At 41.8% G+C, this 12227-nt stretch overlaps 1 protein-coding gene across 1 annotated transcript; it reads right to left on the bottom strand.

Moving 5' to 3' along the window:
• Positions 1-5199: 5199 nt before the first annotated feature.
• Positions 5200-10435, bottom strand: pidd1 (p53-induced death domain protein 1). Its single transcript, XM_042228454.1, has 10 exons — positions 9404-10435; positions 8810-9223; positions 8545-8697; positions 8379-8430; positions 8060-8261; positions 6760-6909; positions 6474-6647; positions 6020-6155; positions 5787-5937; positions 5200-5323 (listed from the first exon to the last, which is right to left on the bottom strand). Exons 1-9 carry the CDS (start codon positions 9978-9980, stop codon positions 5870-5872), a joined length of 1926 nt encoding a protein of 641 aa, XP_042084388.1. The 5' UTR covers positions 9981-10435; the 3' UTR covers positions 5200-5323; positions 5787-5869.
• Positions 10436-12227: the final 1792 nt, after the last annotated feature.

Below are 12227 nucleotides of genomic sequence, written 5' to 3'. Positions count from 1 at the left end.
TTAAAAAAGTGTACGTTCATACATTACAAAGATCTAACGTCCTCATATCATACTGAGATTGTGCTGCAGCTAAACTGATTATTCAGTGACCAAAGGCACATAAGGAGGAAATGTAATCAGCTGTAAAAATGGCTTATGTTTGCAGTTTTAGTGTAGTGTAACATGCTCTCACAGGTCTCAGAGCTGTTTGCTGTCTGAACAGGTACCAGAAATTAAAAAAAACAACATTAATAGATCCAGTCATTGGTATATTTAAAAAATAATTATAGTTTGTTATTATAATTTGATTCTGAATCAAAAGCATGAAATGCTCTTTCAAAATTATAGTGAAATTATGGTTTGAAATAATGAGATGTTTTTTTAAATGAATGAGACACATTTCTAAAGTGCTAAAGAAAACAAATATATAAAAAGTTAAAGATTTGAGATATGGAGTCAAAAGTTTAAGATGATTTTGATTAGGACTGTCAAACATAAGGCCTAGGGGGCAAAATCTGCCCAGCAAAGACTCCAATCCAACCTGCTGGACAGCTTTGGAAAATGTTAAGGAGGTCATAAAGTTATGACTTTTAACTGCATTTTATTACGTTTTGAGCATCTCTTCCTACTATTCCTAACACATGTTCCTTCATTTTACACCAAGGTAATAGATTCATTAAATAAAATAAATTAAATAATTAAATGACTTAAATGAAGATCAAAGTCGATTGTGCATGGCCATCATGTACAATGAGCTCAACATCCCTGCTTTAGATGCTTACATACTTGGGGGGTTGGTTTGTTAAAAACAAGGTATAGGCCATTACACAGTAAATCCATTTCACCTGTTCCTCTGTTGAGCTTATGAAAGGTGCCACCAGCACATAGCCGGTTATCATGATTGTGCACTTCTGCAGTTGATGACAACAGAACAGGATAGTGGAGGCCCACGGTAAACAAGCAGGTCACTCAAGTGTAAGTCAGCCATCTGTGTCCAGCATGGGCTCATCTACTGCTGTTTTTCACCCAGAGAGGAACTCTCTGCTTCCAGACCTACTCTCCTCAAAGACTCTGTGTACTTTCTCTTTCCTATGTTGACAATGTCCTCGATCTCTTCGGCCAGGTCTCTCCTGCCGCTCTCGATCATAGCAGCCACCAGCCGAGATACTGCCCCGGGTGCTTCGTTCTTCTGCGCCCGGGCCCAGTGAAACAGCATGTCCAGGACCAAGGCACCCAGATTGTCCCTGGTAGCGGAGGAAAACACACCACTGAAATATATGTTCAAATCCCACAGTAAACTCTCTAATCTCCTACTGTTATACCTGTTATAGCTAACGCACATTAGTATTAAAATGTGAATAGATTCGTACATTAAAATCCTACACACAAATGCAAAAACACACACACACACACACACACACACACACACACACACACACACACACACACACACACATACATACATAATGCGTTTTTCTTCCACCTCCAGGATGAATCAATAGAGGGTTTCTGAACACGAGGAGAAGGGGGAGGGCCAGATGAGCATCAGCCTGTGTGTAATCTCCTGCAGTGTCCCAGATGGCTTCGTGATGGCAGTGCAGATTAAAACAATCAAAATTCACTAGCATGTCTCTCCCACTCCGGGAATTTTCCTCCTGTTACATACATCTCACGCCATCTTGTTCCTGGCAAAGCTTTGACTGTGCCATGATGTGTGATCACTCACTCAACAAATGTACTTTCCTCCTTTTCTTTTTTTTAGCTCTCTCTTGGCTAAAAATGTAAATGACTTAGTTTGACATATTTATTTTTTATATGGCACCCATTACCAAATTATTCATATATTATTAACAATAATTTGAGACAGAATTTATAGATAGATACACAGATCACAGAGATTTCAGAATGAGGTTGCTTGGGTAACCCTCTAGTGAATTTCCTACTCTGTCATTCAGGGGTATTTTTGAGCACCACTGATTATCACTTCATTCACTCACCTAAAAGTTGAGAGTAGTTACTGACTTATTTGGAGGTTCATAAAACATTAAAAAATGTATTTGACATTACTGATTTAAAATCAACACCTTCAAGCTCGACTGAAATGTGCAGCTTCCACGTGGAAAAGCCAAATGTCTTCACTTAAGTAATTCTAAGTGAACATGATTGTTCAGTCCTACCTGTTCTTGTACTGGATGCGTTCCAGTTCTTGATAGCTCAAGCCCAGATTGAGGCCAATAACACGCCAGTCTTGTGCTATCTGAAGAGAGATGGACAGCAGGTTGGCTTCTGTCAGGTAGCCACTCTCAGGGTCACCCAGGTTCAGAGGAGGATACTCGACCTCCTCCATGATGAAAGTGTTCTCTGAGTTTAGAGCCTACAAGAACAATAAAGAAAGTGGTCCCTTTAGAGCATAGGGAGAAAGCCTCCTCTGAAATAATGCTTAGAAAACGTTTTTCTGTACTAACAAGAGTCTAGTTTAGAAACTAATAATAATGTATATAGACAGAACATTTTACATGCAATAACATCTTTTAAGATAAGAATAAAATAGGATCCATCTCTTCAACTGACAGGAAGTCTTAGAGGTAAAGTTGTAAGCCACTGGCTGTCGAGTCCTTTCCTCTTTCTGGCTACTTCCTCTGGCAGGTTGCTGGGAATCTCCCCTCTATAAAAGGACACCTGTAACAGAGGTGCAGAGCATATTATCAGTGTTGTCCAAAACCTGTTTAACCATAAAACACATAAAGCACATTTACCTTTTTAAATGTGATTCATTATAATCAACAAGAACATTTATTAGGAATTAATCTCCTTTAGACACAAACTCCATTGGGCAAGAAGTATTATATATCAGCCCCTGAGAACAGTTTTATGTTGTTGGTCGCTCTGTGGTTCCTTGGAAAAACAGGCTGGATTACACTGTTTCCAGTTTAGAATAACAATTCCTTTAAATTGATAGCCCAGGGTCCACGGTTTATTGAGTTAAACCAAAATTGCCCTCAAATAATGGAGCAAGCACACCGCAGGGCAGCGAGGAAGAGTTTCTTTATTGCCACGCCGAAACTGATGCGATTCTTTATTATCATTGTGAAGTGGGTGAAGTGTGTAATTCTCTGCCTAACACGCTTGCAGTTCCAGACTGATGTTCATTGGGTTGCCAGTAAAGATTGAGTAGGGTACTACGGCATTCCCATGTGAGCTCCACAGAGTAAAGCTGACGAGGACAGATCTTTGTCAATAAACCAGTTCTCCACATAGATGCCTCCGTTAAAAATGTTCTCTTATTCACCATGCGAGGAGCACAAGTCTTCTCCTTGGATATCTTACTCATAACAGACATTATCCAGACATATACAAGCACACAGGAAGCACCAGTGAGTTTACTAGAAGGAACTAAAACAGAAGGCTTTTTCCTTTTTATTCCCCTTTCCATAAAAACTGCACTACATCCATTAGGAAATAATGGGAGAGAGACCACCAATATCTAATATTCTAATGGTGAGCAATTGCAACAGAGAATTTCATTAGTTTTCAATCAACTGTTTTAGGTATCCTAGGAAGGTACAAGCTGTAAAAGAACCATTTTTAAAGAAAGTGTAGTCTTCTGACAAATCTCAGCTGTCAGGCTTAAAATTTGGATTTATAGGTCCACCTAAATAGGTACCTGGCACAAAGGACACACAGATAGATATCAGTGAAGCAAATCAGGCACACCTCACCTCCCACACACATTTGGGGATAACTACTTTCTTGCTATCTTTGGCTTCATGTTGCTCTAAAGAAAACATGTGAAAAGAGATTTATTATCTCTGAACTAAGCCATGGGACATCTGAGAAGTACTGAGAAGATGATATATGCCTCAAGAGAATGTGTATCTTTTTTAGTATTTACTTTACCTTCGTCTCCCCAAAGGTAAGGTCCTTCAGCTGTCTACTTTTAACAGAGTGGGGTCTTCTGAGGCCATTCATAGAGAAATTATATCAATTCCCATGTGCTTCCACACATTTTTTTAAACCAACAGATTTAAAGGTATGTGGGGTGTATGTATGTAATGTTGTGCTATCTTAAAAATCCATACCTCACATTAAGTGTTCAGCTTTTGCTATAGACTAAAACTCTTGACCACAAGTTTTGATTCTATGACTTACCTGCCCCCTCACTGGTCCCTTCTGACCCTGTGCTGAACAGATATACACTTCCTTCAGATTCTTCAGGCTGGAGTAAAACTCGAAACAGAGTCTTCCCCCCACACAGTCTGGTCTATCTGGAAAAAAACAGGGAAATATCAGTGTGAGACAAAAAGTTATGTCAGGGCAATCATTACACAACCGCACATCATAAGACCTCGGAAGAAAAGACAAACAAGCTAAAGTCCTTCTCCTGGCATTGATTAAATCCTTAAAAGAATCATCTGTATAGGTTTAAACACATATTTAATTTTTTTCCAAGAAGATAATTGATTCTCCTTTAAAATGACCTTTGTCCTGTTTATCGTGTGCAAATCTAGTAGTTAATTTTCAAATCGCGATTTCCAAAACACAGCGACATTGTATTCCTGGGGAAAAGTAACCTTTAAGTCAATGAAAATGTCATCACAAACAAAACATTTAAAAAGGTTTAGCGCTTTGGTGGTAAAAGAAAATTTACAGCAACAAAATAGGTTGTGTTATTTTGAGCCATGTTTTAACTGTTCCTCTTCTCCCCTTCTTTGCTCCTATGTGTCTGTTTCACTGTGACAAGCAGGGAGGGGAGCAGAGGAGAAGAATAAATGCACACAGAAGGTGAAACAGTGAACAGAGGACCTAACCCAAGCCCAAAGCAAACTATGAAATATTGAGTCTGAAACCATTGCAACATAGAAATGAAGCTTTTTGATCTGATTACATAGTTATCTATGAATGTGCTGCAAATATTATGTAAATCTTGGTTGTGATTCCTATATCTGACAACTTCACCCCACACATGCTGAAGGACGACGGGATTTCTCCCTTAGATTGGTTACCCTGGCTGACAATACAGTTCAGAGGAGAAAATGCCATAATGGTATAGTCTGCTCTGTTCACTAATGATATAAAAACACCATCCATCTTCTTCCACTTATCTGTATCAGGGTTGCCAGTTTAGCTCACTGTGTGAGCAGTGGCGACCATGTGATCAGTACAGTAGATTTGATAAAAACTCCAAATCAACCTCAAACAAGTTTCTCTAAGGCTTCATACCTGTGCTGATTTCTAAGCCTCTTTCAAAGCCAGCAAAGAACTGCTCTCCTTCCAGCAGGTCACACAGGTCTGAAGGCTGGGGTCCATCATATTGTTCTGTCAAAGACTGCATTCTGCTCTCTACCTGTGCAGGAAACACCACAACCATTGCTTAGCACCTGAGCATGCAGTTTACACAAAAAATAATGGTAAATGGCCTGCATTTGTATAGCGCTTTTCTAGTCCATAGGACCCCAAAGCGCTTTACACTACATTCAGTCATTCACCCATTCACACATTGGCGATAGCAAGCTACATTGTAGCCACAGCTGGCCTGGGGCGCACTGACAGAGGCGAGGCTGCCGGACACAGGCGCCACCGGGCCCTCTGACCACCACCAGTAGGCAAACACGGGGTTAGTATCTTGCCCAAGGATATTTGGCATACAGCCAGGATGCAGCCTGGGATCGAACCACCGACCTTCTGATTAGTGGCTGACACCAGAAACAAATCAGTTCAAAGTCATACACTACCAAGGCTATGACACCACCCACAGTGGCTGACTCTGTGCACAGTGACAACACAGGAAAAAAAAAATCACCACAAACCTTGTTAGAAGGTAAGCACTGCAGCAGAACCTGTGAAGGATCAGTTTTCCTCTGGAGGACCAGGAACTGGACTTTGAACTGTTTTAACCTCTGGTAGATCTTCCTGACCGCCCCACTGACGCAGCGCTGTGTAGTATACCAGAGCCAGTACCTGTAGTGGTACACACATTATAATCCTACACTGTAAATTACATTTCAAAAGTGCTTTATGGTGATATAGAGCTGACCCTTACCAGGAGAAATGCGTAATGTAGAAAATGGCATACAAATGGGTAACATAGAGAGAGACTTGTGCTGTGATGTCAGTCCAGGTTTGGGCAGTGGGATCTCCATGGAGCAGATGCAAACAGGACATATCAACTGTATGGCCTGCAAAGAAAGGGAGAAAAACATTAATACACACTAATTTAATGTGTTATTACACACATGCGTGAGCATCAGGAGGGCCTAATGTACCGGTGACACCAGATGGCAGGGGAATCTGAACTTTGATTGGCTGTAGAAAATGCATGCTGGTAGTCTGGGAGAGACAAAGCAGGGGGCTGACTCTGGCCTGAGGATCACCGCACAGCGCCTGCACGTCTGACATAGACACCTGCAACACCTGCAAATCAGGAAACACCAAAGTCTTGCAGACCAGACAAGAACAGTGATGTCAATCATGTGTAGGTACTGCTGCTAGCTGACCTGTAAAGTGATGGTGCGAGTCTCCACTGTGGAATCCGGAGGAAAGTGAAGCTTTACTCCAGGATCAGCACTTGACACCAGTAAGCCTCCGGCTGGTGTGACAGCGCAGCTGTCCTTTACTGGGCGAGACACGGCCATAAACCAAGAAAAGTGGTTCACTGAGCAGCATGCCAGCTAAAGGTACAAAAAGAAGCCAGTTTCACCACTAATATAGTAATACTGTTTGTCCAAGACAAAAAAATAATTGTAATAATATCCATTTGCAGTAGCATGTTTTATGGGTTACCCTGGCTGGACGTCCCCCAGGGCGACTGCTATGGCTCTCACTTCCTCTCCTTAGCTCAGTGGGCAAAGTACTCCATGACTGTCCATCAAACGTCCGCACCACCACCTCCTTTCTTTTCGTCCGGTGATATGGCACACATACCTCCACAGGCTGTAAGCATTTTAGAGGTGAGATGCATTTATCTCATGCAAGTGCAAGAAAGAAACAGATAGGAAATAGCAAATATTTGATGGAAACCACTCAAGTTACTAGTCACATTCACACATTCATACAGTGCTTTATTTTGTGCATTTTAAGCCCATTATCTACCTCACATCCACAGCTATGGCACCTGCTAACCTAACGTGCAAACAAACATAGAGAAATGGCCCAGGGTTTGATACATACATTCACCAGCCACTTCATTAGGTACACCTGCTCAATCCCTTACTGATATCAGAGGCCAGAGGAGAACAGCCACACTCCTTTGAGCTGATATGAAGGAAACAGTAATTCAAATATCTACTCGTTACAACCAAGTATGCAGAAGAACATCTCTGAATGAACAACACATTAAACCTTGAAGCAGATGGTTAGCAGCAGTGGAAGACCACATCGGGTGCCACACCTCACAGCTAAGAACAGGAAACTGAGAATACAATTGTACCAGCTCACCAAAATTGGACAGTGGAAGACTGGAAAAACATTGCCTGGTCTGATGAGTTTTTTGGGAATTCTTTTCTTGGTAAACTTTGGGCAACTTACTACCAAGTAAGCATCATTTGAACACCACAGCCTACATAAGTCTTACTGCTGACTAATCTCTTTATGAACACAGTGTACCAATTTTCTGATTCCTGCTTCCAGCAACTGGTTTCTTGGATATGACAAAGAACTCACTGTACTCAAATGGCCTCCACAGTCACCAGATCTAAATCCAGTAGAGCATCTTTAGGATGTGGTGGAGCGGGAGATTCGGATCATCGATGTGCAGCCAACAAATCTGCAGCAACTGTGTGATGCTATTGTGTCAATTTGTACCAAAATGTATAACACTGTGCTGAATGTATGCCATGAAGAATTAAGGCAGGGGGTCAAACCTGGTACTAACAAGGTGAAACGAATAAAGTGGCTGATGACTGTATAACTAATATTACAAAAGAACTAGGTTGGTCATGTTTACCCGAGTGCGTAAATAACTAAGGTTCTAAACAAATATGTAAACAGAGGTAAAGTTTGGTTTCTCCACAGCCGCAAATCACAAACTACCAAATCATGATAACTAAATAGTTATGGAGTGTTCCTATACGCTTTAAAATACCTTTAAAAATGTGACTCCATGAGGACGAAGTTCCAGCGGACGACTAAGAAGGATCTCATGCTCCTCCAGCTGTACCCACTTTCGCTGTGGCCTCTTCTCGGCCCAGGCCAGTTTTGTGGCTGTCACTATGCATCCTGGGGGGAACACCAGCTCAGCCCCCCCTGGGAGGAACACGTGACACCCGGCAGACGAAATGCAGAAACTAAAGAGCAAAAGGAGCATCAAACCTTTTTTTTTTAAATATAGCTTGTATCAATTTAACTAACGGTATTATTTCAAAGAATGAGAAAATATGAGCTTGCTATGAGTGACACTGTACCTGTGCTGATTAAACCCAATGTGCAGTTCTGGGAGTTTTGTTTCTGCTTCATCTGGTGAGAATAAAACACAGTTAATATGCTAAAAACAAAGTTCAGCACTGCATGTTCAGGATCAAAATACATTGAGCTCTAATCGATTTTAAGCTCCTGTTTTTCTCTGGTCACCAGGTGTAGGAGAGAGAGGAGGAGGAGTTGGAGGTCGTCCCAGGGGATTGTCACGGACGTCTATTTTAAGCAGAGGCAGTTTGTTCAGACAGAGTGGGATCAGACGGAGGTCATTGCTGTAGATGACAAGTTCCCTGAGTGAAAGGAGAGAACCTGGGCAACAAAAAAAAAGACAATGTTACTTTTTTTGAATTGCTCCGGAACCAATTTATCTTACATTAAGTGATTTTTCACTAGACACACCCACTCACCCTTATGCCCTTACCCATGCTCTCTGGTAGCTGCTTTAGCTTGTTCTGGGACAATTCCAGCTTAACAAGCTCCTCCAGTGAACCAATTTCGTCAGGTAGCTCCTGGAGGAGGTTATTTGACACATCCAGAGTCTGTAGTGCTTTCAGTTGACCCAGACCCGGGGGGAGAGACACCAGCTCATTCCCCAGGAGGGAGAGGTAGGTGAGGGAGGAAAGCTGGCTTATATCAGAGGGCAAAGCCGAGAGGTGGTTGTGACAGAGGAGCAACGAGGACAACATGGAAAGGCTAAGCAGACAGGATGGTAAACAGGAGAGCTGGTTGAAGGAGAGATCCAGGTGCACCAGATGGGAAAGTAAGGAAACAGATGCTGGTAAGGTGGTGAGGAGGCCAGGCAGGGGGTCACCTCTTGAGTCATGTAAACAGTGTCCTTTAGTTAGAAAGAAAAATGCAATTAGAGCAGAAGAAAAAGACAGAGAATCACAGAAGAATTATCATTCTATGACACAGTATTACATAGTTTAACTTAACTAAAGGCAACAACTAAAATGCAATGAAACAAGTATGGTGACAAGCAGATGACACTGAAATAAATTTATGAAAAAAGTACCCCGAATAGCCAGTGATCGTAGCTTTGTCAGATGGGACAGGACATCCAGTGCACCATCCAGCCCTGCTTTTTCCTCAGAGCCCAGCCTCAGGTACTGAAGGCCCTTCAGCTGCCCCGGGATGGACTCCCAAAGGAGGGGCAATGCAGCTGCACCTCCCCGGTACACATCCAGGGTCAATCTTGTATCAGTCAACACAGCTGAAAGCTCCACGGAAGGAGGCAAGGGTGGAGACAAGGACAAGGGAGAAGAAGATGAGGAGGAAAAGTCGGTGTGACGGCTGGAGGAGTATGAGCAGGAGGGAAGGGTGGATATGGAGGGAGCACAGGTATCCATAAGGCTGATGGGAGACACAGAGGGGGGATCAACAACATCTCCCTGCTCTCCAAACATAGTGGGGCCAGTCATCCTCTCCTGTTCCTGATTCAAAAGTCCCCAGATTCCGTGGGCCAAAATTTCTGCAACTCCACCTGAAAGGCTGCATGCAGGTGTAACCTCCACCTCTCCGTCTTCCGTGCTGGCTGCATGGCATCCACAATTTTCATCGGGAGGCGCGTCGTCTTCGCTGCCTCTGTCCATTGAACACACAGTCTGTTAGCTGACTTGCCCCTCGCCCAGTACTTTCCTGAGAATTTCTCCCCGCATAACATTTGTTATGTACAGGTCATGTCATTACACCCAGACGGAGCTAAGAGGTTCCCATGAGACGGGACGAACAGTTTATGTGTGGCACAAGTTCTGAATTAGTTTAATCTAACCACTACGAAGCTAAACGTTATTAGTTATGGCCATAGCTATAATTAAGAACAAAAATGCTAATTAAAAAATATCCGCTCACTACGGTGGAGCTCTTAGTATTCGCTTTAATTAACCAGAGCTGTGTACGACTTAATGCAACGTTATTAGATTACTAACGTGTAACAAAGGAGTCTGGTTTCGTAACTCTTTATCGCTACTTCCGGAAACCAGATTGTTTTTTAAAAAGAGGGCTCTGCGTCACTGTTGTTCGTTTGTTTTGTTCACAAGATCTGGCGACGGAAGATAGGAGGAGTCAAATCGACATTTTCCGTTTAATTCTAGAAGCCCGCCCCTTCGGTAGCTCTTGTGTATCACAACGAGCGCCTTGATGGTGGCGCCGCCAAAGTTTCAGCAGAGAGCGGGACTGTCGTTTTAGCAACGTGTGCAGTGATGTTAGTCCCACTTTGTCCATCGGGCGGCGCTGTTGAGATCATTTTATTGCTGTAGGCGTTAGTGTGATGATGTCCACCCATAAACACTATTTTCAGATGTTTCATGCTATGAACAATTTTAAACGCGAACGTAATGATACGATTAATGAAATAATTGTAAAATTATTTTTTAAATTGGTAAAATTACCAGTGACTGTGGAGGTAATTTGAGTACAGTGAACTCCAGTTTGAGATGATTTGAGCTTTGTGGCATGGTGTGTTATCCTGCTGAAAGATTCCATCAGCAGGCTGTGGTGTTTAAATGATGCTCAGTTGGTAGTAAGGAGCCCAAAGTGTCCTAAGACAAAATCCCATACAACTTTACACCACCACTAGCCTGAATCTTTGATACCTCCAATGGATCCAAGCGTTCTTGTATTTTTCAGAGATGCTCGTATATATACCTTAGCTTAAGTATTTGAGCTATTTTTGCCTTCATATCAGATCAAAGTGGTATGGCCATTCTTTCTTGACCTCTGGTATCAAAATGACATTTTCACCCAGATCACTGGATATTTTCTTATTTTCAGACTATTCTCTGTAAGCCCCAGAGACGGCCTGAGGAAAGAACCCAGCAGATCAACAGTTTCTGAATTACTCAGGCATGCCTGTCTGGCCCCAACAACCGTGCGCTTTTGAAGTTATTTAAATCACCTTTATTCCTAATTCTCATGCTTGGTTTGAAGAGCATGTTGTCTTGACCATGTATACATGCCTAATGCATTGAGTTCCTGATTTAATATTTGCATTAACTTACAGTTAACATATTCATATAAATTATACACATACCAAAATTGTTACTTTTAACTTACTGACAAATGTTACTTAAAAGTAATATTTTCAGTCTGCAGTTATTCTGGCATACACAAAACAGCCATAACATATGATATTTAATATATATGTATGTTTATAAATAAATATATTTTTTATATAGAAAATAGCTCTAGAAGACCTTCAGCTTCTATACTGTCATCATTCGTCCTCAAACGTGCTACTTGTTTTTAACTGTGTTGTCCATTTGTTCAGTGATAAGTCCAGAAATCAATATGTCGATGAGGAAATTATGTCAAAAGGTCATAGTGGAAAATTTGCTTTAAAGTGTAAAAGTATTTGTTTGACTAAGATAAATTATGCCGAAGGTCAAAGGTGGTAGAGTCAGAGTGATCAGAACATAATACTCGGTCAGAAAAAAGTGTCACCTCCTGTATTCTTTTGTTGTTGTTTTTAGTGGCTTTCTCAGTCCATTTTTTGTGAGTCCAAGCGTGCCCTAGGAGGTCTGGACTGCCCAAGAACAATTTGTGATCCAGTTATCATTTTTTAAAAGAATCAGCTCTAGCTCATAATAGGGCATGCTCCCCGGAGAAATCATGGTGTCCCGAACAGAATCTGAATCAGTTCCCACAGCAGTGACTATTTGCAATCTATTTCTGTGAAGTGTTGCAGAAAAACATTTCAGTGTTATTGCTGGGTGTACTTCAGGCACAAGAGATTTGGGACTTCATTACTGTATGTTGCGAAACCCTACTACCATTTCAACTTGTACCAATGTTTACTATTTTGTGGCGATACCTCCCGTGTGTGTGTGTGTGTGTGTGTG

This window comes from Haplochromis burtoni, unplaced genomic scaffold, assembly GCF_018398535.1.
Source record: "Haplochromis burtoni strain Fernald_Lab_line unplaced genomic scaffold, NCSU_Asbu1 Contig_324, whole genome shotgun sequence".
In the NCBI taxonomy this organism is placed as follows: domain Eukaryota; kingdom Metazoa; phylum Chordata; class Actinopteri; order Cichliformes; family Cichlidae; genus Haplochromis; species Haplochromis burtoni.
The sequence above is the reverse complement of the archived record's forward strand: the minus strand, read 5'-3'. Positions and strand labels throughout refer to the sequence as shown.

Bases quoted from the DNA above. Each gene is read 5' to 3' on its own strand.
- pidd1 (XM_042228454.1), bottom strand. From the start codon at position 9,980: ATGGACAGAGGCAGCGAAGACGACGCGCCTCCCGATGAAAATTGTGGA. The intron at 8,431-8,544 runs GTGACCAGAGAA...TATTCTCACCAG, and splicing joins TCCTCTCTCTCCTACACCTG to ATGAAGCAGAAACAAAACTC. The intron at 6,648-6,759 runs GTAACCCATAAA...TTGTACCTTTAG, and splicing joins CTGGGGGACGTCCAGCCAGG to CTGGCATGCTGCTCAGTGAA.